This window comes from Budorcas taxicolor, chromosome 11, assembly GCF_023091745.1.
Source record: "Budorcas taxicolor isolate Tak-1 chromosome 11, Takin1.1, whole genome shotgun sequence".
NCBI lineage: Eukaryota > Metazoa > Chordata > Mammalia > Artiodactyla > Bovidae > Budorcas > Budorcas taxicolor.
In genome coordinates this window covers 17,345,429-17,370,792 of record NC_068920.1, presented here as the reverse complement: position 1 = coordinate 17,370,792, position 25,364 = coordinate 17,345,429, and the positions used below count along the sequence as shown (strand labels likewise).

The window sequence follows — 25,364 nt, the reverse complement described above, 5'->3', positions numbered from 1 at the left end:
GGTAAATCCGATCACCCCACTCCCTGTGTGAAAGCTATGCACGCCTTCCTGGAGTCTGAAGGAAGAACTCAGAACATGCAACGTCCCATAAAATTCTTTGTGATCTTGCCACTTGCGGAGAATCTCCCCCATCCTGTCCTTTAGACATAACCACCTCCTCTTGGATTTGCAGATTTGCATGCCTTTCCTTATGCTTGAACATTCTTTCTTTTCCTCTTTGTCTGGCTAACTGGCAGTAATCCCCAAGACTGCAGCTTAAACCTCAAATGTCACTTCCTCTGTTCACCAGCCTTTTGGTTAAGGTGCTTCCACGGCGTGTGACAACAGTCTTGCGTCTCCTGCTATATCCTGGTCCTTGTGATTCTTCCATTTATGCCCATCTTGTCCCCTGCAGCCCAGGGCTGAAGCTTTGGAAGGCGGGACCACGTGCCCCACTCACCAGCTGCACTGCGTCCTGAGAGCATAACCCCGAAGGGGCACAGAAGCCCCCACTCAGAAGGGTCCTGTGCTAGACAAGACAGACCTAAGAATACAGACTTCTTCATCCACTCATTCATTCACAAAATACCGAGGGTCTGGATTCCCCCAATGCTCTGCTTTGGTGGGCCTCAATATACAACATACACAACACCTGGTTACTCTTCAAAGCGAGGTGACGGATGCGAAGCTGGAGGTCGGCCCAGGACACCTCGGCTTGTGCCTGCTCTGATGAGACACCTGAGTGACTCCAGGACCCACAGGGGTCTGTGCAGCTCACGCTCTTTTCCTGTTCCCTGCAAAGGCCTCCCGGCATCTGGGGGCCGTCAGCACCTCCTGGGAAGGGGAGGCTGAAGGGCCTGGCTGACATAGAAGCTGAGAGGCAGGTGCCAAGCACCCCTGACCTCCTCTCTCTTCCTTCTCCAGGACCACAGCTATTTTCTTACAGCTGCTCTAGGGGCCCCTTCTGAGCTACTATTTCTGGAAAAAAATCACAACTCGAGTTCAGATGAGATTTCATGCTGTTTAGAAACCTGGAGATGGAAACACAAAAACTCCCCAGGGAATCTCAAACGTTCAAGTGGAGGGGATTTCGGTCACCTGATTCTGCCAAGTCTTCTGTAATTCCCCCTTTGTTCAAAGTCTCATTTCCATACTGTTTCCTGGTCTGTGATGCTACAATTTTAATGTATAGCTTCATTTTAAACCAATAGCTCTGTTGAATGAAAGACTGGTAAAGAATGTAGGTATTCTTATTAAATTATAAGTGCTTTCCTAAGGCTTGATAATATTTCACACAATACTACAACTTCCACATCTACCTATCTTTTCCAATCTATCTCATATATGTATATGTATTTATATAAAAAAGTATATATATACCCTGTCTTTTTTCTCCCAGCAGCATGGTAGATTTCAGGAATGTCTAAGCACTTTGGATTTGCCTTTTTGCACTTTTGGAAAATCTATTTGCTAATTCAGAAAGAATCAGAAAAGACGGAGTTCTAATCATATGTATGCGTGTTCAGTCACTCAGCTGTGTTCAGCTCTGTGCAACCCCATGGACTGTAGCCCACCAGGCTCCTCTCTCTGTCCATGGGATTTCCCGGGCAACAATACTGGCATAGGTTCCCATGTCCTACTCCAGGCGATCTTCCCGACCCAGGGATCGAACCCAGGTCTCCTGTCTCCTGCACTGGCAGGCGGGTTCTTTACCACTGCACCACTTGGGAAGCCCAAGTTCTAATCAAGGAAAGGGTTTATTTTTCTAGGAATGGATCTACCAAATGGGAAAGGCAAAGAGGAAAGAGAATGCAAAAACGGAATGTGATATGGTTGCTTCAACAGGCTTGACCTTCACCATACAGGAAATGAATATCAACGCCTTTACTCATTTCTTGGCCTGATCTACACAGTGGATTGGGAGATAGATCACTTGTAAGAAGAGACTATATCCCATCCAGTATGTTCCCAAAAACAGACCATGAGTTCATAGCACATATCGACCACAGCATCCTCAGCTCCCAGCCTGGGGGACAGCAGGCCTGTCTTCTCTCTCACTGTTGTGTGTGTGTGTTACACACACACATACACGTCCTGTTTTTTTATTTCCTTGCATTCTGTCCACATCAGATATTCAGCATACACACACATCACCCACACATGCAGCTTTACTCGCTTCACGTGCACTTGGGCGTGTGAGAGCAGAGGGAAATCACAAGCTCACAGCAGCACCAGCCAACAGGCAGGGAGCTTCTCAACACCAGCAGGCACGGGGGAAGCCTGGGCAGAATCCGCCAGCAGCGTTGCCCATGACGGCAGGTCTGTCACCGGAAGTGCCAGCAAAACCAGCTCCTGGGGCACAAGAGCGGCTCCCACGTCCATCCCGAGGGAACCGGCTGACGTAGACCCGCCCCCTCAGGGAGGCCTGATCTCCTCCTCCCAGCAGAGCCTGACCGTGGCCAGCAGCCTGACCAGCATGTCTTTAAAGAGCGCTAGCTGTACTTTCTGAGCTTGTCTGGAAGCAGAATCGTATACACGGCGGACAGGAACACTCGGTCACTCAGAGCCCTGAAAGCCATCCCTCCCAGCCAGACCAGCGTCCCCAGAGAAGCAGGTGGAAGGCTCTCAACCACAGCCACGGCACCCTCTCCAGAAGACGGACATTCCTGACCCTGTGTGTCTGTGTGCGCGTGTAGAATACAGGTGTCTTTCCTTCGTGCAGTAAGTGTTGTGTTTACACACATCCCACACATCCACAGTTCTGAAATCTGCTGGGACCGCGGCCACAATATCCCTTCACACCTGCGTGAAGCTCGGTTCAGGTACCACCCTGTCACCTGTCCTGAGGCTAGCGATGGGTGAGGCCGGCCCGGCGCCCCAGGAGTCTGTGCTACTAGTCGACTTTCATTGATGTTCCTCTCACTAGCCCCCAGCTCCTCCTGTGGGGCTTGGAGTTTAGCTACAACAGCGAAAACAAGAGGACACTCACCACCCCTGTTGCTACTGATGTCCAAACTAGGCCGGCCTGGCAGGGCGTGTGGCCTTCCTTTCTTGAGGACAACGCCCATCTTCTGCTATAAAATGATTCCCTCTGAACCCTGTCTGTGGGGCCAGGCCCTTCCACACTGGCCACCAGCAGAGCGACACTGCTTTTGATGCTACCTGGGTGTCCTGCAAGTAGCTTTTCTACTTGCTCCAGTTGCTGCTGCTGCTGCTAAGTTGCTTCAGTCGTGTCCGACTCTGTGCGACCCCACAGATGGCAGCCCACCAGGCTCCCCCATCCCTGGGATTCTTCAGGCAAGAACACTGGAGTGGGTTGCCATGTCCTTCTCCAATGCATGAAAGTGAAAAGGGAAAGTGAAGTTGTTCGCTAAGTGTCCGACTCTTCGTGACCCCATGGACTGCAGCCTACCAGGCTCCTCCGTCCATGGGATTTTCCAGGCAAGAGCACTGGAGTGGGGTGCCACTGCCTTAGAATTTAAAAGAATGGACTTCATCCCTGGTATAATTTCTAGCATAATATGATGCTTCAGGGGCTTCCCTTGTGGCTCAGCTGGTAAAGAATCCACCTGCAATGCGGGAGACCTGGGTTGGGAAGATCCCCTGGAGAAGGGAAAGGCTGCCCCATTCCAGTATTCTGGCCTAGAGAATTCCATGGACTGTATAGTCCATGGGGTTGCAAAGAGTCGGACACAACTGAGCAACTTTCATGGTGCTTCAGACTTGGACAAGGTTGTATGAATTTACAGCTTCTTCATGGGAAACACCTGAGCATTCTGAGTGATGCTGTTGACTGTGGGGTGAGAATCAGACTTCATGGGTTGTGGCCCCAAATGGCCACGTGTGGTTGAAAACTGTCAGGAGGGAGCGCAACACGACAGGAATGAGATGGAGTGATGCTCCGAGGACGCGGCAGGCTCCATCTCACTCAGCTCCCACAAACCTCAAGGAAGCACCTCCCGGGTCACTCAAGAGGGCGTGCCCAGGGCTTCCCTCGGATGGGACATTGCCTGGGCCGTGCAGGGTGGGATATGCAGATGGCAGGCTCATTGGTCCAACCAAATTTGGGGAAGGCAGCTCTGCAGGGTCTCATTTTAATAAGCCTGTCTCAGCATCTTTTAAGAGGGAGCCTAATAAGTTATAACATGAAGATAAGCATCCCCCATGGCTCAGTGGTAAAGAATCCACCTGCCAATGCAGGAGACGTGGCTCTGCTCCCTGGCCCAGGAAGATCCCCTGGAGAAGGAAACGGTAACTCCCTCTAGTATTCTCGCCTGGGAAATCCCATAAACAGAGCAGCCTGGTGGGCTACAGTCCCTGGGGTCGAAAAGAGTCAGACACGACTTAAGACACTAAACAACAACAACACAAGGGCTCACAACCGTCCAGAGGAGGGCTGCATTTACTGCAGGCAAAATTCCCAACACCCTGATTACCTGTTAGCACCGTGCTTATCTGTCTGCCTACTTTTTTCCCAAAGGCACTAACAAGGCTGCCTGTTTTGAGGAACTATTGTTTCAATGGTTCAGTGGGCATAGAACATAAAATTTTCATGATCACACTTCCTAAAATAGAAGCACATTCACTTGTATTTCAAAGGAATTGCCTTCAGAATCAGAGGGAAAAGCGATTTTCCAGGGTTTGGGTCTTTGGATGGTGATTTTTCCTGTTTATATTCTGTTCAAATTACTATTTAGTTATTAGCATATATGTAATTTTCAAGGCTATTATAAAAAAATCTTTGCATTCTAAACCAAGAAGAGGGAAATGGATATAATGCAGATAAATAAAATGAATTACTCTTATTAGCATTTTGCATGAGAGGTTTTTTTTTTTTTTGCCAGTAAACAAAGATGGTTCAGGGACCCATGCAAACATCTCAGTTGTAATCCAGTTCTGCTATTTAAATATTCAGCATTACGTGCCAGCACTAATAGGAGAGCTGCAGAAAAGTCACTGACAGCCAAGCCGGTGGCTAGATTTGGTGGATGAGGCAGAAAGAGGGCTACACACCATGGAGATTATTCTGGAGACCAGAAATGCCAACTTCGCCAAAGAACGAAGAAGTCTTCTTAAGTATAAATGACTAGAGCTTCATTTATCATCTGAATGACAGAATCGCTAGAATATACCAACCCCAAACTAAGGCATCAGATAGAGAGTCTTCTCAAGTGCCTGCTCAATCTTCAAAGTTACTAATGAGACTTTCCCAGCTGTGAGTAACTATGAAGACAGGACCTCTCTCTCACACGGGCACTTTATTTAAATGTTCCTTTAGCAACATGGGACAGACCAGGAAATGATGCCCGTGGAAGAAACTACCCGGAGAGAATTCAAGGATGCCTTACTCATGGGCTTTTTGATTTCTGAAGATGTTTCTTAAAGATTTACTCCAAAACTTTTGAATCATTTCTCTTTCAGACAGGAATTGAGAAAATCAGCTAAGGCCTATGACTTGTTATATTTTCCAACAAATAACTGGCTTGTTTCTTCCAGTGAGAAGTGAATTTATTTCTCCTCTTCCTGACGGTATTAATTTTAGCACTGGCTGGGGTCAAAGGTCTTGGATTCAGATCCCAGTATAACCAGGTAACTATGTGAACTTGGCTAGCAGCTTAATTTCTTCTGATCTCAGTTTAACTGTAAACTGAAGGATGTTAGAGGTGTGATATGTGAATGTCTGCTGCAGCTCTAAAGTGCTCTAATTCTATATTTCTTCACATCCAGAAAATGCAGTTGTGAAAGGAGTGAAGAAACTCACAAACAGCCTCCTTGTGATACAGGTACAAAGCCCACTGTGGGAAAAAAATGAGCCTTGATCTGCTTATTGGACTAGGGGAAGTGATGGGTGTATTGACGATGCCGTCTCCCCTGGCTATGGAGCTGCTGGAGGCATGGATTCTAGAAGCACGTGATGACTATATGGATAGAAGCTACCTGACCCACGTTAGGCTTTACTCCAGTGAAACACACTTTTAATGGCTTAAACCACTGGAATTCAGGCTTGTCTGTTAGGGCAGCGAGCATTACTTATTCTGAATAATAAGTCTGGCAGAATACGGCATTCAACTTCACAATGAGAGACAGGGACTAGCATTCATAATCTACCACAGTGTGGAGAATTACTCATCTAGTGCTCCTAGATGATGCCGAGTGCAAAGTCAGTCTTACAGGGAGGGGAAACGAAGGCTCGCCAGAAGCCTGACTAGTTAAAAGACGGATGGAGCCGTCCCTCTCAGGCCTGGCTTCACAGTCTTTGATTGCTCTCTATTGTACCACTGCTTCCCAGACTGCAGTGTGCACCAGAATCAAGCTTGTTAAAAAGCAGATTTCTGGGCCCTACTCTCTGATTCAGAGTCTGGAACCTGAAAACCTGCATTTTACCAGGTGATGCTGGTGAGCCAGGGACCACGTTGTGGGAACCACGCACAGTGCTTCTCACACTGCATCAAGTACCAGTGTCTTGACAGCCAAACCTCGATGTTAAGTGTTTCAGGGCTTCCTACTCATTTCAGGGAAGCCCCAGGAATCCTGGAGAGGGTAGCCGTTTCCTTCTCCAGGGGATCTTCCTGCCCAGGGATTGAACCTGGATCTCCTGAGTTGGTAGGCAGATTCTTTACCGTCTGGGCCACCAAGGAAGCCCACTTATTATGGACAGAGCTACTGAAATGCAAGACAAAGCCCAGTTCAATCCAAGATGGAAGAATATCTCCTATTCCTTCTTCTTTCCATGGCTTATCTCTCCTGTGAGCACATTTGCTCCCATGAGCCTGAGCCACTGGTTCAGGACTCCACTCTCCCACACAATCCCCACACAACCACAGGCACCCACCGCTACACAAAAACGAAACCAAACTAAATGTCAGCGTGTTGGCTTAAAATAGAAGGTTCTGGATTTGGAAGGTGTGTTTCTCTTTGCTGCTCACTATCTCTAAGGGTCACAGTTCAGCTTCCTCACCTACAATGACGAGTCCCAACTGCAGCCACCTTGGCAGGGTTGGCGAGGAGGTGGTCAGATGAAGTGAGGCTGGAAGAACATTTTCTCAACAGCAAAGGCTTCAAAGTCTTAGACAATGTTATGTCAGGACCAGCACCCCGAGGGGTAGTCTCTAAACATACAGATCTCTTTCTCAGCCAAATATTCTGAGAAACAGGGTCTTTCTTTCTGACACTGGCTAAGATGAACAACAAACAGGAATCATCATTGCCGATGACCCCAGCCACGGGCAGGAGGAAAACCCGTGAAGAACTAAAAGCCCTTCCTTTATCTAACTCTTCTGGGTGAAGAGAAACCTCTTAAAATGTGGCCATCAGCAGCCTATTTGAAATATTAACATGGCTGCGATCCAAAGTCTACAAGCAATAAATGCTGGAGAGGGTGTGGAGAAAAGGGAACCCTCTTACACTGTTGGTGGGAATGTAAACTAGTACAGCCACGATGGAGAACAGTGTGGAGATTCCTTAAAAAACCGGAAATAGAACTGCCTTATGACCCAGCAATCCCACTGCTGGGCATACACACCGAGGAAACCAGAATTGAAAGAGACACATGTGCCTCAATGTTCATTGCAGCACTGTTTATAATAGCCAGGACATGGAAGCAACCTAGATGTCCATCAGCAGACGAATGGATAAGAAAGCTGTGGTACATATACACAATGGAGTATTACTCAGCCAGTAAAAAGAAAACATTTGAATCAGTTCTAATGAGGTGGATGAAACTGGAGCTGATTATACAGAGTGAAGTAAGCCAGAAAGAAAAACACCAATACAGTATACTAACACATATACATGGAATTTAGAAAGATGGTAACGATAACCCTGTTTGCGAGACAGCAAAAGAGACACAGATGTATAGAACAGTCTTTTGGGCTCTGTGGGAGAGGGAGATGGTGGGATGATTTGGGAGAATGGCATTGAAACATGTATAATATCATATAAGAAATGAATTGCCAGTCTAGGTTCGATGCAGGATACAGGATGCTTGGGGCTGGTGCACTGGGATGACCCAGAGAGATGGTATGGGGAGGGAGGTGGGAGGGGGGTTCAGGATTGGGAACACGTGTACACCCGTGGCAGATTCATGCTGATATATGGCAAAACCAATACAGTATTGTAAAGTAAAATAAAGTAAAAAAAATAAATAAATACAAGAAAAAAAAAGAAATATCAACAAAATGCAAATGACACCACTCTAATGGCAGAAAGCAAAGAGGAACTAAAGAGCTTCTTGATAAAGATGAAAGAGGAAAGTGAAAAAAGCTGGTTTAAAACTCAACATTCAAAAAACTAAGATCATGGCACCTGGTCTTATCACTTTATGGCAAATAGATGGAGAAAAGGTGGAAACAGTACCAGATTTCATTTTCTTGGGCTTCAAAATCAATGTGGATGGTGACTGCAGCCATGAAATTATAAGACTCTTGCTCCTTGGAAGAATAGCTATGACAAACCTAGACAGTGTATTAAAAAGCAGAGACACCACTTTGCCGACAAAGGTCCATACTATAGACAAAGCTATGGTTTTTCCAGTAGTCATGTATGGATGTGAGAGTTGGACTGTAAAGAAGGTTGAGTGTCAAAGAACTGATGCTTTTGAACTATGGTGCTGGAGAAGACGCTGGAGAGTCCCTTGGACTGAAAGGAAATCAAACCAGTCAATCCTAAAGGAAATCAACACTGAATATTCATTGGAAGGACTGACGCTGAAGCTCCAATCCTTTGGCCACCTGATGCAAAGAACTGACTCAATGGAAAAGACCCTGATGCTGGGAAAAATTGAGGGCAAGAGGAGAAGGGGATGACAGAAGATGGGATGGTTGGATGGCATCACCGACTCAATGGACACCACTTTGAACAAACTCAGGGAAGTAATGAAGGACAGAGAAGCCTGGCGTGCTGCAGTTCCTGGGGTTGCGGAGTCGGACACGACTGAGCGACTGAACAGCAACAAAGCCGCCTACTCAGGACTCCCCCATTCTCTGCTTGGTCTGCAGCTGAGGACAGCTGTACTCTTCCTGCCCCTCTATGCCCTGAATTTGAAAAGCCACTAGAATAATCAGCCATTTAAAAAATGTATTAAAAAAAAACAAGCAGGGACTTCCCTGGTGGACCAGTGGTTAAGACTCTGAGCTTCCAATGCAAGGGTGCAGGTTCAAGCCCTGGTCGGGGAACTAAGATCCCACGTGCTGCATGGTGTGGCCAACACCCACCACCTCCCCCCACAAAAAAACAACAACGAAACAAACAGAGAAACTTAAGACTCCCCATCCTCCAATGATGGCCACTTTTTTAAAAAAAACCCTTTGCAAGTTTTAAACACGCATTCGGATTCTATTTCTGCTGGACAAAAAGCAGCTCCTTGGTCCTGCACACTTGTCGTATCACTGGAAACTGCACAGGTGAGCAGGGCAGCCGCGAGTCCGAAGTGCAGAGCACAGGAAGGGCCCGACAGACGTGGCTTTGGTCCTTGACATCCAGTGCGGAGCTTGCAAACTGACTCCTCCCCTACACACACACATGCACGCGCGCACGCGCATGCAAGCACGCATGCACGCACACTGTCGGGGCCCATCGCTGGCAACAGGATGGCAAGAACTCAGTCTTCACTGCATTTCTTAACAGCTGGAGGCTGAGACAAGAGGGCAAGGCTACAGAAGTCTCTGCAAGGCTGAGACACGTTCATCAGCTGTGGGTCCCTGTGAGATGGGCTGGGACCTGCGACCCTGTAACCGAGCGCTTGCGCTTACACCTGGACGAACATCTCCTCCAGCAACAACATACAAAGAAACTATCAGGGACTCAAAGTAACTGCACGCGTGCTCAGTTGGGGCAACTATGAACAAGATGCAAAAGGGCCACAAATCAACATCCATCTCAGAGGTGCTGGGAGCCTAAGCAGGGTCCTGGGCACGATCCCTGCACACAGCACCACCAAGAGGGTAAGTAAACCACCTAAACCACTCCTCTCGTCCAACCTACCCATCTGCCCCTACCCTCATCCCATTTAAGGAACCAGCTCGGCCCCCACCTTGGCACCTGTTACTTGTTTTCGCTCCCGTAGGTGCAGCATGAGTCCCAGTAAAGCCTTGCCTGAACCTCTCAGCTGGCCTCTGAATCAGCTTCTATTGATTACAGAATTCAAGGACCCAAGTTGGCAGTATCTATGATAGGCGTGGCTTCCCTTGTGGCTCAGCTGGTAAAGAATGTGCCTGCAATGCGGGAGACCTGGGTTTGACCCCTGGGTTGGGAAGATCCCCTGGCCAAGGAAACGGCTACCCATTCCAGTATTCTGGCCTGGAGAATTCCATGGACTGTATAGTCTATGGGGTTGCAAAGAGTCAGAGAAGACAGAGTGACTTTCACTTTTCGTGATGGGTGTGGCTCACGCCTCAATGCCACAACCTTTACCCACATGGTCCTGAAGCTTTATTCCACCTCCTCCTAACACACCTCACTTAAATCTTTCTCAGGACAATGTCTGAACCATTCGTTGAAACGAACATAAAACCAATGTGTAGCTTCCCTTAACTTTCCATCGTCAGGTTGTGCTGTAGCCTTGACAACTCAGCACCTTTCAGAAGATGTCAGCCTTTCTGAAGGGCTTTTAGAGAAGACTTTCTATTTTGCACAGTGAGTTAATGGGAGGTGTCGAATGATCTGAAAGCAGCTGAGCTGCTCGAAGATTCCACGAGTTTATTATGCAAATGCTTCAGGATTCAATAACTCCATTCCCGTCATATTTTGCTCAGATTTAGCTTATTCCAATCACTCAGTTGCAACTTTGTGGCTGGTATCTAATTTCAGTTTTGTTTACAGGAGGGTTCAGAATCCACAGAAAAAGCCCACCAACCTGAGCCATTCCCACCCATGCGCTGCGGATGTGAAGGCGAGCGGATATCCATGCCCTCTTCCCGCTCCCCTGTGGTCCCCTCTCTACTCTGTCCCTCATCACAGCCCAAGTGGTGAAGAGGAGGATGCGAATGCTGCTGCAAGGCTGCAAAGCCAGACACATGAGGAAGCGCCTTCAAAACTTCACGCAAGTCTATTTTCCTCCCCTCTTTCTACCAAGTGAATTAGTTACAGGGGTGTGTGTTTACGGCACCCTCAAGTCAGCCAAAGTTGAACTGAATTCCTAGTGCCTTTGATTGTTATTCCTAATTTTAGAAAGTGCTTTTTTTTTTTTGCAGCAGAAATTACCTGGCCTGAGTAGGTACCAGCTTACACTTGGCATCAGCCCTTAGGTCTGGGGGAGATGCCATTTGCCACCTTGGAACTAGACTCCTAATGCTGATTTTCCCAAACCGCAAACCGTATGCAAGCTCCAGTCAGAAGGCAGGATTTAATACTGCTTTTATTGCCTGTGCTACGAGCATGAAAAATGGATTTCAAGTTTCTCCCTTGAACATTATATGACGATTTAAAGCCACACATAATCCTCTGTATATATTATTTTATATTCTGCCTGTAGTGTGAACTACTTAGGAGCATAAAATACAGATTTAGAATACTCTCTCTTTCTAGCACATTAAATTCTATATAAGAGAAAATAACACATTAGGTTTCATGGGAACGACCAGGGCATCATTCCCCACCTCCCCTATCTCATTCCCCACACCCCTGTCAGTGTAAAGACAACAGATTTTAAAAGAGAGCAAGGACTTCGCTGGTGGTCCAATGGCTAAGACTCCGCGCTCCCAATGCAGCGGGCCTGGGATCAATCCCTTCTCTGGGAACCAGATCCCACATGATTCACACAACTAAAGATTCTGCAACAAAGATCAAAGATTCTGCATGCTGCAACCAAGACCTGGGGCAGCCAAATAAATAAATAAAAGGCAATAGTAAAAAAAAAAAAAGAGAGAGAGAGATGACAATGATAAGTATCAAGGAGGAGACAAGAGGGAGAATTCTGGTAATTCTCAGAGGGGGCGCCTACATCTGATGCCCCGTGATGCATGGTGCTGGATCTCAGGCCGCAGGTACAGAGTCAAACTATCAACAATGACCAGTGCTTTACCCTTAACATCCTTCTGATTCTGAGACTCATACACATTAAGGAACAAAAGCAGCTACAGCTATTTCAATCAATTTCTTCATTCATCTTAATGTATTCTTCCGCAGTCAATGACAAATATTCTGAAAACCAACTGACTATAAAGTCCTGAAAGAGAGCTGGGTCAAAAGTTTTTTTAGGGATACAGTATATTTCTTTAATGATTAATCCCCATAACCCCATTCAAATTAATTGGAATCCTAAAAGATGCTAATTCCCAGTTGCTACAGATTTGGAACAATGAACTAGTTCATAATTGGGAAAGGAGTCCGTCAAGGCTGTATATTGACACCCTGCTTATTTAACTTCTATGCAGAGTACATCATGTGAAATGCTGGGCTGGAAGAAGCACAAGCTGGAATCAAGATTGCTGGGAGAAATATCAATAACCTCAGGTATGCAGATGACACCACCCTAATGGCAGAAAGGAAGAGGAACTAAAGAGCCTTTTAATGAAAGTGAAAGAGGAGAGTGAAAAAAAACTGGTTTAAAACTCAACATTAAAAAAACTAAGATCATGACATCCAGTTCTATCACTTCAAGGCAAATAGATGGGTAAAAAATGGAAACAGAGACAGACTATTTTGCTGGGCTCAAAAATCACTGTGGACAATGACTACAGCCATGAAATTAAAAGACACTTGCTCCTTCGAAGAAAAGCTATGACAAACCTCGACAGCATATTAAAAAGCAGTGAAAGTGAAAGTCACTCAGTTGTGTCTGACTCTTTGCAACCTCATGGTCTGTACAGTCCATGGAACTTTCCAGGCTAGAATACCAGAGTGGGTAGTCTTTCCCTTCTTTGGGGGATCTTCCTAACCCAGGGATTGAACCCAGGTCTCCCACGTTGTAGGCAGATTCTTTACCCAGCTGAGCCACAAGGGAAGCCCAAGAATACTGGAGTGGGTAGCCTATCCCTTCTCCAGCAGATCCTTCCGACGAATCGGGGTCTCCTGTGTTGCAGGCGGATTCTTCACCAACTGAGCTATAGGGAAGCCCATTAAAAAGCAGAGACATCACTTTACTGACAAAAGTCCGTCTAGTCAAAGCTATGGCTTTTTCCAGTAGTTATGTACGGATGTCAGATTTGGACCATAAAGAAGGTTGAGCACCAAAGAATTTATGCTTTCGAACTGTGGTGCTGCAGAAGACTCTTGAGAGTCCCTTGGACTGCAAGGAGATCAAACCAGTCAATCCTAAAAGAAGTGAGTGAAAGTCGCTTAGTTGTGTCCAACTCTTTGCGACCCCATGGACTACACAGTCCATGAAATTCTCCAGGCCAGAATACTAGAGTAGATAGTCTTTCCCTTCTCCAGGGGATCTTCCCAACCAAGGGATCACACCCAGCTCTCCCACATTGCAGGCGGATTCTTTACCAGCTGAGCCACAAAAGAAGCCCAAGAATACTGGAGTGGGTAGCCTTTCCCGTCTCCAGGGGATCTTCCCAACCCAGGAATCGAACCAGGGTCTCCTGCATTGCAGGTGAACCAGGGTCTCCTGCATTGCAGGTGGATTCTTTACCACTGAGCTACGAGGGAAGCCCATCCTAAAAGAAATCAGTCCTAAATCTTCATTGAAAGAACTGATGCTGAAGCTGAAGCACCAGTAGACTGGCCACCTGATTCGAAGAGCTAATTCATTGGAAAAGACTCTGATGCTGGGAAAGATTGAAGGTAGGAGGAGAAGGGAACAACAGAGGATGAGATGGTTGGATGGCATCACTGATTCAATGGACATGAGTCTGTGCAAACTCTAGGACATAGTGAAGGACAGGGAGGCCTGGCATGCTGCAGCCCATCAGGTCGCCAAGAGTTGGACATGACTGAGTGACTGAACAACAGACACACACACAGACAGGTCCACATTTATCACCCACTGAAGAATTCAATCTCATGTCATCAAAGCGTACAGTGCATGCCCACGGCATTTATGATATCCTGTAGACAGGAAAAACTATGATTTCCAGGTCAGAAATTCAATCCAGGGGCACAGGCTGAGACATGATCCCGGGGCTAAATTTAGTCCATAATTATATTCTGCTTGGTCTGTACAATGTTAAAAAACTTGAAATTTTCATTAAAAAAAAATTCAGATGTTCTTTCATAATATCAGATAAACGGTTCATTTCTCCACAACAACCGGGGGCTGAAGCTGGAGAGGTGACCCCTTTTGATAAAGAGTGGACTTTTCATCTCACCCCAGTTTCCAGCACACCATGATAATATTAGAACTGCCTGCTTTCCTTATGTTCAATACCCACCTGGCTCCGGGCATGCATTTGAGTTTCTGGCTCCTTTTCTAGGTAGACACACTTTATGCTTCCCCAGTTGGTATGGTTTGAATTGCATTTCCCCAAAATACAAATGCTGAGGTTCTGGGACTTCTCTAGTAGTCCAGTGGTTAAGATTCCACCCTGTAGTGCAGGGGACTTGGGTTCAATCCCTGGTCGGGGAACTAAGATCCCACATGCTGTGTAGAAATTAAGTCCACAGGCTACAACTGCCGAGCCCAAGCACTCTGGAGCCCACGTGCCACAACTAAAGAGTCCACGTGCTGCAACTGCTGAACTACTGAGCCTACACACAGCTAGAGACCGCAAGCCACAACTGGAGAGCCTGTGTGCTGCAAGGAAAGATCCAGCACGAGGCAATGAAGATCCTGAGTGCTGCAGCGGAGACCCAGCGCAGCCAGATAAACACACTGAAAACACAGCGTGAGGTCCAAGTCCTAATCTCCAACACCTCAGAGTGTGAGCCTATTTGGAGACAGGGTCTTTTTAGAGATAATCAAGTTAAAACAAGTTGACGAGGGTTGGGTCTGAATCTAAGATGACTGGTTTCCTTCTAAAAAGGCGAAATGTGGACAGACACACACAGCAAGGGAGAAAGCTGATGGAAGATGAAGGCAGAGATTAGGATGATCCATCTACAAGCTGAGGAAGGCTAAAGACTGTCTGTAACCACCAGAAGCCAGGGAGGGGCCTGGAATGGATTCTCCCTTGCAGCCCTTAGAAGGAACCAACCCTGCTGACACTCTGATTTCAGACATGCAGGCTCCAGATGGTGAGACCATACCTTTTTGATGGGTAAGCCACTCAGCTAGTGGTACTTTGTTATGGCGGCCCTAGAAAGTGAATACTCTCAGTGGCTGAAATAAAGGCAGTATCTCCTTTGATCATGGGGAAGAAGCATAGGTGAGTGGCCTGAATCACCGGCTACTCTGGTCTAGGAAAAGCACATCACAGGGAGAAACATCCCTTCCAAACCCAAGCAAGGTTTCCAAGGCTTCCCTAAAGGGATATTCCCTAATGGTGATATTGTAAGGGTGAAGAGATGTTTTAGAGGAACAAGTGTCAGAGAGGCAGATTGCCCAAATCTTCATTTATTCCTGAGGTTAATTTCGTGCCTACGTATACTGCAAGGCACCTCCCATTTTATTCTCTTTCCTAGGCTGTTTCTCCCCTTATATGATCCAAAGCTTGCAGAGGTGCTGGAGGGGACTGAGGAAGGGATCTCAGTTGGAGAGCAACGGGAAGCTGGGTCTGAAAAGCTGACGTTCCCCAGAGGAGGCCCTGAGTAACTATGAACAGATCCTGTTTCAGAGTCTGAGCTCCTTTCTGTTAAAATCAGTAGTCCTTATACAAGGTACTAGAATAGTCAAATTCACCGAGTCAGAAAGTACACTGGTAGACGCCAGGAGCAAGACGGGAGGGGAGAATGGGGAGTTAGTTTTTAAGGGGGTCAGAGTTTCAGTTTAGGAGGGTGAAAAAGTCAGGAGATGGATGATGTAGAGAGTTATACAACAATGTGCCAGTTAAATATGGTTAAAATAATATGTTATATGACCCACTTTCTAAAGGATGTTTCTGAAGCAAAAGTATGACTCTTTCAGGCATCAGACTTCTATTTGGTCCCTCAAAATCCCATTCCAATGGGCCCAAGAACCGCCTTCTAGGTGGCGGAGGAGGGGAGGTTCACTTCAATGCTCCAAGCTGGGAAGTGAAGCAGGGCCGGATCAGCTGTCCTCTGGCTGATCAAGAGGTCATCCTCACTATGAACTCAGAGAAGCATGGCTCTGTGTCTGATTTTTTAAATTATGATTTTTTTTTTGGTATGGAGTGGGGCAAGATGGATTTCAAATAAATAAGATGGAACTATGTGGGCTGACTACTAATCTTAGGGGAGTAAAAAGCTTGGTAAATGAAGGGAACTAAAGGTGGGTTGGATAGCCAAGATCACACAGGCTGACCACCTCCTGGGGTTCATGTTGAAGCGCCCACACCCAGAGAAAGCAGTGGCGTCTTGCATCTGGGGGGCTCTGGAGGGGTGAGGGAGTGTCCTGAGGTCTCTACATTTCCACGGACTAGAGGTTCCTGGAGGAAAAAAGACCTGCTCATGTGGCTATGAGATGGGACCCTCAGACCTACGGATTTGAGGCTTTCGGAGAACTCAATTTAATTTTTAAAGCACATACCCCCACATATGCCATTTCTTTATCAGTAAGTTATGTATAAGTACTGCTGCATGACATTTCCAGAGAAGGCAGTGGCACCCCACTCCAGGACTCTTGCCTGGAAAATCCCATGGACGGAGGAGCCTGGTGGGCTGCAGTCCATGGAGTCGCAAAGAGTCGGACACGACTGAAGGACTTTACTTTCACTTTTCACTTTCATGCATTGGAGAAGGAAATGGCAACCCACTCCAGTGTTCTTGCCTGGAGGATCCCAGGGACGGGGGAGTCTGATGGGCTGCCATCTATGGGGTCGCACAGAGTTGGCCATGACTGAAGCGACTTAGCAGCAGCATGGTATATATGTATAATACAGACACGACTGACTCAAAAGAAGAATGATGTAAAATAAATTTAAGTTCTAGCTCTATTTCATCTACCACATACCCCAGTGGATGGCCAAGTTGGCCCCCTCGTTCTCTGCACCTGGCCCGAGTCTGTATACGTAAGGCAGAGCAACACACACCCAGCTGACTGTGTTCATGTCTGAAGGGCAGCCCACACCTCTAAATAACGGTTAGTTGAAATAGTTATTCATTATCAAAGCATTCAAATGACTGAGGTTTAGGAGAGTCTGACCAATAGCATCAATGAGAAAACATTTTTAGAAGAACACTATTTTTGCATTTTTAGGTAGAAACTCACGTACAGATGTGAGAGTTGGACCATAAAGAAGGCTGAGTGTCAAAGAACTGATGCTTTTGAATTGTGGTCCTGGAGAAGACTCTAGAGAATCCCTTCAACTGCAAGGAGATCAAACCAGTCAATCCAAAGAAAATCAATCCTGAATATTCATTGGAAGGACTGATGCTGAAGCTCCAATGTTACGGTCACCGGATGTGAAGAGCCAAATCACTGGGAAAGACCCTGATGCTGGGAAAGACTGAGGGCAGGAGGAGAAGGGGACAACAGAGGATGAGATGGTTGGATGGCATCAGCGACTCAATGGACATGAGTCTGAGCAAGTTCTTGGAGACAGTGAAGGACTGGGAAGCCTGGCAGGCTGCAGTCCACAGGGTTGCAAACAGTCACACATGACTTAGTGACTAAACAACAACAGCCTTAACACTGGACATCATTTTACTTGTTTCTGCTCCCTTCTTCCAATTTGGGATTATTAAGAGTGCCACATTATATTTTTATGCTATTAAAACCATCAGGATGAAATCATGTTTTACATCGTGCTCACTCCATGAGGACCGCAAACATGGTCATAGGCTCTTCAAAGAGGATGAGATTTCGAGTATACCTCAAACAGTCCAAGGAAGCCACTGACCTACCTGGTGAGCTTGGTGCCAATCTGCTGTCGCAGCTCCAGTCGCTCCTCATCCGTCTGCCGGGGAAGGATGTTCTTTTCTTCCAGCTCTCGCTTGGAGGGCCTGTTGCTGAGCTTGATGGCTAAGGAGTCCTTCCTGCACACCTTCATGGCCAGGGAGCCTGCAGGAGGGGAGAGATGAGTTAATAAAGTCATTGCCAATCTGAGGTCCGGGCTCCCCTAGAGTCAGCTGTGGCCCACAGGGTGCAAGACAGGGAGACGGATATAATAGCCGAACTCCTGAGAGAGGTCAAGACCTCAGTCCAAGGAGGAAAGTGACTGTATGTCACTTTCATAGTTTCTGCCATCGGCATGTCCTGTCTGCCTCTTAGTGTGCTGGGCACGTGAGGAGCACATGGGCAATCTGTGGCGGGATCTCTGCTTCCCCAGAAACTCCCCACCTGGTGGGAACATCACAAAGGAGGCCAGGACAGACTGTGGAGCATAAAGCAGGCTGCGAAGGATGGAGGACGAGGGGCTGGCATGTGCAGGATACCTAAGACTGACAGGCAGCCGGCTGGAGTGCATCTGCCTGTATGAAGGCTCAGAGGTGACGTGTGATAAGCCAGGGAATCACAAAGAGAGATCAGCTACAGCAGGGCTGCGGGTGCGGCGCAAGGTAAGGCTGGGCAACATGGGGTCAGCGTCGGGTGGGAAAGCTCATGGAAGGGCAATATTTGGGCACTGCTTTTCAACACAGGAGGTTCTGAGCACCTTCCATCTGGAATAAATCCATGCTTCTCAACCAGGAGAGATTTTTGCCCCCCAGGGGACATTTGGCAAAGTCTAGAGACATTTTTGGTTGTCAAACTGGGGTCTGATGGGGAGGCTGCTACTGGTATCCAGTGGGTAAAGGCTATTCAACATCCTACGATGCACAGGGCAGCTGCCATGACAATCAGTCATCTGGCCCAAGATGTTACGAGTGCTGAGGCTGGGAAACCCTGATATAAAATGCTCCGTCATCTGGGCAGAAAGTGATGGGTAAAGGCTGGACAACATGGGCCCGTGGCTGCCCCTCTGTGGTTCTCTCCTCAATAGCAGCACTGTTTCCGATGCTCAAGTTTAGTTTGCTACCTGAAGCCCAGTATGTGAGACAAGAGGAAAGGCCTGGGAAGCACCAAGTTTGGGGGATCCCTTTGAATTTTGCATAGTAAGTGCTTGTCTTCTTTCTCCTGCTGCTGGTTTCAGAACATGGGCTTTGGAGTAAGGCCCAGGCAGCTTCAGCTCTCAGCACTGCCTCTTAGCAGATGTGAAGCTCTGGGCAAGCTCCTGGCTGCTTCATTTCCTTCCGCCCGGCACTGACGATCCCCCCCCCCCCAACCTCCCCCATAAAAGAAATTTATGCCCCTGGGGGTTGTGAGATGTAGATAAGAATGAAATCTTAGTCTATTGTCAGGCACACAGTAAAAGTTTGCCATTATTTAAGTTCATGCATTAAAGGTTGATCAAATATCAGTCAATATTCATTCAATTGAAACATTCATTTTTTTGTAACCAGAATGACAGATTTTGAACTTTGCTTTCTTAGTTTTTTCCCTTGTTTCTTAGCACACTGAAAGGCCTTAAAGAAGAATTTAAATTCAGGACTTCTGAAGTGGCTGAGGTATGCTTAAAAATGAATTTGTTCCATATACAACAGTTAGTACTTTAGTGTATTCTGTAGACTGGAATTGAATTTTAAAGTGCTTTCTTCTCTTCGCTTTTTTTTTTTTTTCGGATGGGGCTTTCCCTGGTGGCTCAGATGGCAAAGAATCTGCCTGCAATGCAGGAGGCCTGGATTCGATCTCTGGGTTGGGAAGTTCCTCTGGAGGAGGGCATGGCAACCCACTCCAGTATTCTTGCCTGGAGAATCCCCATGGACAGAGGAGCCTGGTGGGCTACTGTCCGTGGGTCGCAAAGAGTCCGACACGACTAAGCGACTAAGCACAGCACCGCACATGGCACCCCACAGGAAGAAATCAGAGAAAGCACATCTAAAGAGGTAAGAGATGGCAGCATGGTGCTGCAGTTTCTAGAGCTCTGATGTTCAGAAGACCCTTACCCTTTCATTTTACTAATGAGTAAATAACACTGGACCTCGGATTTGAATCTACAGAGATGAGCAGCTCCTTGCTCCCACCACAACCCCCCCGCCCCGCCCCTGCCCCCGCCACGCCACGCCCCCTGCCGCGCCACGCCCCCTGCCGCGCCACGCCCCCTGCCGCACCACGCCCCCTGCCGCACCACGCCCCCTGCCGCACCACGCCCCCTGCCGCACCACGCCCCCTGCCGCACCACGCCCCCTGCCGCACCACGCCCCCTGCCGCACCACGCCCCCTGCCGCACCACGCCCCCTGCCGCACCACGCCCCCTGCCGCACCACGCCCCCCGTGCCTGCCATGCCCCGCCCGCCCGCGCCCGCCATGCTCCCCCGCACCCACCACGCCCCAAGAGTTTAGAAGTACCTACTGGTATACAATGAACTGTCGTCATCCTCATCCTCTTCCTCCTCCTCCTCCTCTTCTCTTGTGTACAGGCAAGAAGAGTCTTCGTAGTCTGACTCATGAGGCACATTTTCTTTATTGTCATCACATTCAATCACAACAGTTGGCACTTGTCTGATTTCCGGAAGGCCCAGAGGCCCTGCTTTTGTGACACTGTCACCCGAGTGCAAACCAGAGCTGTGGTAAGAAGCAGAACAGGGGACCCGCTGCTCAGAGCTGTTTAAAAAGAAAGAAAAGAGGGCATTCATTCCGGCTAAGGTGTCGTATAAATGCATGGGAACCTTTTAAAACCCTGGCTGTCCTGCACTCGGAAGCGAAAGGTCTACAGGGCAATTTGAGTCCCATTTTTCACCTCCAGCTCAACGTGCTGGGACCCCAGAGTGACCTGGTGGTGTCAGCATCTGCTCTCTTCTGACCGTGGGCAGACTGTTAACTTTTCTGAGCCTGTTTCCTTGGATGAAACTGGGTAAATCCTATCTTTTTAGCAGGCCTGGTGCATGTGTGCCCCACCCGCAGGGCCTCAAAGGAGCCCCACACTTGTTATTTCTAAAAAGGGCCCTCCAAGTGGTTTCTAGACATTGTCCATATCAGTCTGTTCTCCAGGACAGCTTTTGGAAACTCAGATGTGGCTCTCTCGTCTGTTAGAACCCTGAGTGTCTTCCTAGTCTACAAAACCAGTGCTCCAAGACTGATACAGAAAAGTTGTCAAAAAATCCACACCGCAGGCTATACCATTCATAACAAAGAACTAAATTAACTGAAACGTAGCTTCTTATTACATCTTGCCTCCACCTCTGATGGCCAAGGGCAGGAAGGGAGAAACCTTCTGGAATGGTGTGGTCACTTAGAAGACGTGCTCTAACTAAATAGAAGGTCTCACTGCCAGAGGAGAGAGAACCCATTAGCCTGGAAGCAGCAGTTTAAGCACAGCCTGACGTGTAATACCTCGTATCGTCTGCCCCAGCCTTGTCCCCCTACCCTTGTCCCCACACAATTCACCTGCTTCACATGCAACTACTCAGCGCACACTCCTGGCCTGGGATGTGCTCCCACCTCACTTTCACCTTGCTCATCTCCGTCTACCTTTCAATACTCATCTGAGGCAACACTTTGCCCAGGTTCTCGGGAGATTCCACAATTTTGAAAACTGGGAACATCCATTTGCTTACTGGATGTGGAGGAGTTGCCCCCGCCAGCCAAGTGCTAGATGTCTGCAGGGGCAGGGACTGTGCCCTCTTCACATCTGCAGCAGGTGCCTGGCACCGCGGCTGACGGTAAATGAGCACTCGCTCAGTGCTGATTGTCCTTGCTGGGCTGGAATCCCTGACATTTCGGTGCATTTAAAATGGCTGATGAGTCATACTCAAAAGTATTAGTGAAGAGATCAGTCCTTAATTTTCAAGGAGTATTTTTAGTGTGCTGCAGAGCTATACATGCCCCTGACCTGACTGGCACTTTTAGTAACGGCTTAATGACCGAGTCAAATATGTGGGAGAACTGAGGCAGAAAAGCAAAAAGCAAACAATTATTGAATGTATCACCCACTGTGCTGCAAACTTCCACATCCAGTATCTCACTACCTTGTTAATAACAACCCTGCAGGAGAGGTGTCAGTTATCCTCCTTTTAATAAGCAGGAAATGGAGGCTCTGAGAGGGTAATTAATAAGCCCATGATGGCACAGGTGGTCAAGGAGCCAGTTAGAATTTGAACTTGCTCTGTTTCAATATGCTGTATCCAAACACTGAATTGTGATACTTGTAAGATTGTGTATTTTGGTTGAACACAAACCCTACTAACCATGCACAAATATGCACGCAAGGGGGAGGAAACATCACGCTTTGTCAACAACATGTGTACCAAACACACATGGTAACTCTGTAAATGTTTTAGATGTTACTAACCAGGGTAAGCAATAGTGTCCCCTCTCCTGTCACGGTCAGGTCACAGGGCATTGAGTTTAAAGGATACGTCTTAGACGCTGGGTTTAGAATGGTCAGGACGGGGAAAGGACTCGAGTGTTTACCTATTGTCACAACGACCTTTGCACCAGAATGGCAGTGTTGAGAAGCTGTAATAGAGCCTCATATCTTCAGTATCCATTCCCCACACCGGCACCCCCCAACCCGGTGGTTGTGCAGCATGTGAGATCTTAGTTCCCTGAAATGAAGTGAAGTTGCTCAGTCGTGCCCGACTCTTTGCGACCCCATGGACTGTAGCCTACCAGGCTCCTCCCTCCATGGGATTTTCCAGGCAAGAGTACTGGAGTGGGTTGCCATTTCCTTCTCCAGGGGATCTTCCCGACCCAGGGATCGAACCCAGGTCTCCCACATTCCAGGCAGACGCTTTAACCTCTGAGCCACCAGGGAAGCCTAGGAATCAAACCCATGCCCCCTGCATTGGAAGCATGAAGTCTCAACCCCTGGACCATCAGGGAAGTACCAACTGTTCAGTTCTTCACAGAAAGAGTTTCCTGACACCTGATCCAAATGAATATTTTTAACCTCTATCATAAGGGGACAACAGAGGATGAGATGGTTGGATGGCATCACTGACTCGATGTACATGAGTTTGAGCAAGCTCTGGGAGTTGGTGATGGACAGGGAAGCCTGGCGTGCTGCAGTCCATGGGGTTGCAAAGAGTCAGACACGACTGAGCGACTGAACTGAACTGATCATCCCTCACCCCTTAGCTTTTCTGTGTGAGCTATATTTGAAGTCCACTAGTTTTATGTTAATTATGTGTTTACAACTTATGTTAAAATAAATATGCACCTATTAAAACTTTACATGGCACTGGGTAGCATGGTCTAGTGGTCTAAGGGGCTGGATTAAGGCATCAGGTTGTTTGGGGGCATAGGTTTGAATCCCACTGCTGCCAAGGAGCATTTTCCCCTTCAAGGATCACAGTTTTGTCGTGGTGAAGGGACTTGCTTAACTCAATGAAGCTATGAGACATGCCATGCAGAACCATCCAAGATGGACAGGTCATAGTGGAGAGTTCTCACAAAATGTGGACCACTGGAGGAGGGAATAGCAAACCAGTGTTCTTGCTGAGAGAATCCCATGAACAGTATGATAAGGCAAAAAGATACGACACTGGAAGACGAACCTCCCCCCACCCCCCGGTTGGAAGGTGTCCAATATGTTACTGGGAAAGAGTGGAAGGCAATAGCGTAGGTACACCATGTGATATGCCTGGCTGGATGAATCAGAAGCTGGTATCAAGACTGACCAGAGAAATATCAATGACCTGATAAGCAGATGACACCACCCTTATGGCAGAAAGTGAAGAGCTAAAGAGCCTCTTGATGAGGGTGAAAGAGGAGAGTGAAAAAGCTGGCTTAAAACTCAACATGCAAAAAATGAAGATCATAGCATCTGGTCCCATCACTTCATGGCAAATAGAAGGGGGAAAACTGGAAGCAATGAGTTTTTATTTTCTTGGGCTCCAGAATCACTGTGGACAGTGACTGCAGCCATGAAATCAGAGGAGGCTTGCTCCTTGGAAGGAAAGCTATGACCAACCTAGACAGTGTATTAAAAAGCAGAGACATTGCTTTGCTGACAAAAGTCCATCTAGTCAAAGCTATGGTTTTTCTAGTAGCCATGTATGGATGTGAGAATTGAACCATAAAGAAGGCTCAGTGCCAAAGAACTGGTTCAAACTGTGGTGCTGGAGAAGACTCTTGAGAGTCCTTTGGACTAGCAAGGAGATCAAACCAATCAATTGCAAAGGAAATCAACCCTGAATATTCATTGGAAGGACTGATGCTGAAGCTGAAACTCCAATACTCTGGCCACCTGATATGAAGAATTGACTAATTGGAAAAGACTCCGATGCTGGGAAAGATTGAAGATAGGAGGAGAAGGGGACGACATCACTGACTTGATGGACATGAGTTTGAGCAAGCTCTGGGAGTTGGTGATGGACAGGGAAGCCTGGCGTGCCACAGTCCGTGGGGTTGCAAAGAGTCAGATAAGACTGAGTGACTGAACTGAACTGATACTGAAGCTCCAATACTTTGGCCACCTGATGCGAAGAGCCAACTCACTGGAAAAGACGGTGATGCTGGGAAAGTCTGAAGGCAAAAGGAGAAGGGGACGGCAGAGGACAAGATGGTTAGATAACATCGCCAACTCAATCGACGTGAATTTGAGCAAACTCCGGGAGATAGTGGAAGACAGAGGAGCCTGGTGGGCTATAGTCCACGGGGTCACAGAGAGTCAGATGCGGCATAGTGACTGAACAAAAACAATAATAACAACAATTAAAACTTTTAAAAAGCTTGTCTTAAACTCCATTAAGGTACCACCAATGATGTGTGCACATATATATATATGTACACCACATTTTGATTAAATCAATCTTGGCATGGTTGACCTTTTGGCCTGGGTCCTTCTTTGTGGTAGGGGGTTGTCCTGTGTATTGTAGGATGTTTAGCAGCAAACCTGGTCTCTACCCACTAGATGCTAGTGGCATCTCCTCTGGTGGTGACAACCCCGAGTATCATCATATATTGTCCAATGTCCTCTGGGGGGCAAAGCTGCCCATTTGGGAACTAGTGGCCTAGAGTATAGGGCTTCCCTGGTGGCTCAGACGGTAAAGAATCTCCTGCAATGCAGGAGACCCGGGTTCGACCCCTGGTCTATAGTATGCAGACAGCTCCGCTACCTGCCGCATCCTCAGAGTTGTACCACATGAGTCTCCTCTAATGCAGCCTGGGTATTAGTGCTCAGGAATCTGCAGTATTCACTGAAGGGTGAACTGCTCAGATCCCCTGACCTGCTGTGTATCAGGCTGGCATGCTGGGGGCGGTACCAGCCATCTGACATCGGGACAGTTTGGCTGAGTGCATTATCTCTGCTCCTGTTGTGGTCCCAAAGCAGTTACCCTGTTAACACAGGCACTCTGAACCCATCTGAGGGAAGCAGTTTGGCTTGTTATGTGGCCCAGATGGGTGAGTTACAAAATGACACTCTAGCAGCCTGAAAGAGTCACCACACCTTCCGGAGTACCTG

The 25,364-nt window shown here is 47.6% G+C and overlaps 1 protein-coding gene across 1 annotated transcript in view; it reads right to left on the bottom strand.

Annotated features, from left to right (window-relative positions):
- Positions 1–25,364, bottom strand: part of PHACTR1 (phosphatase and actin regulator 1) — a 513,424-nt gene that overhangs the window by 18,576 nt on the left and 469,484 nt on the right. The window contains exons 8-9 of the mRNA XM_052649098.1: positions 20,310–20,560; positions 17,824–17,980 (exon numbers count right to left, since the gene is read on the bottom strand). Coding sequence (XP_052505058.1) covers positions 17,824–17,980; positions 20,310–20,560 — 408 coding nt within the window. The remainder of the gene's footprint in view (positions 1–17,823; positions 17,981–20,309; positions 20,561–25,364) is intronic.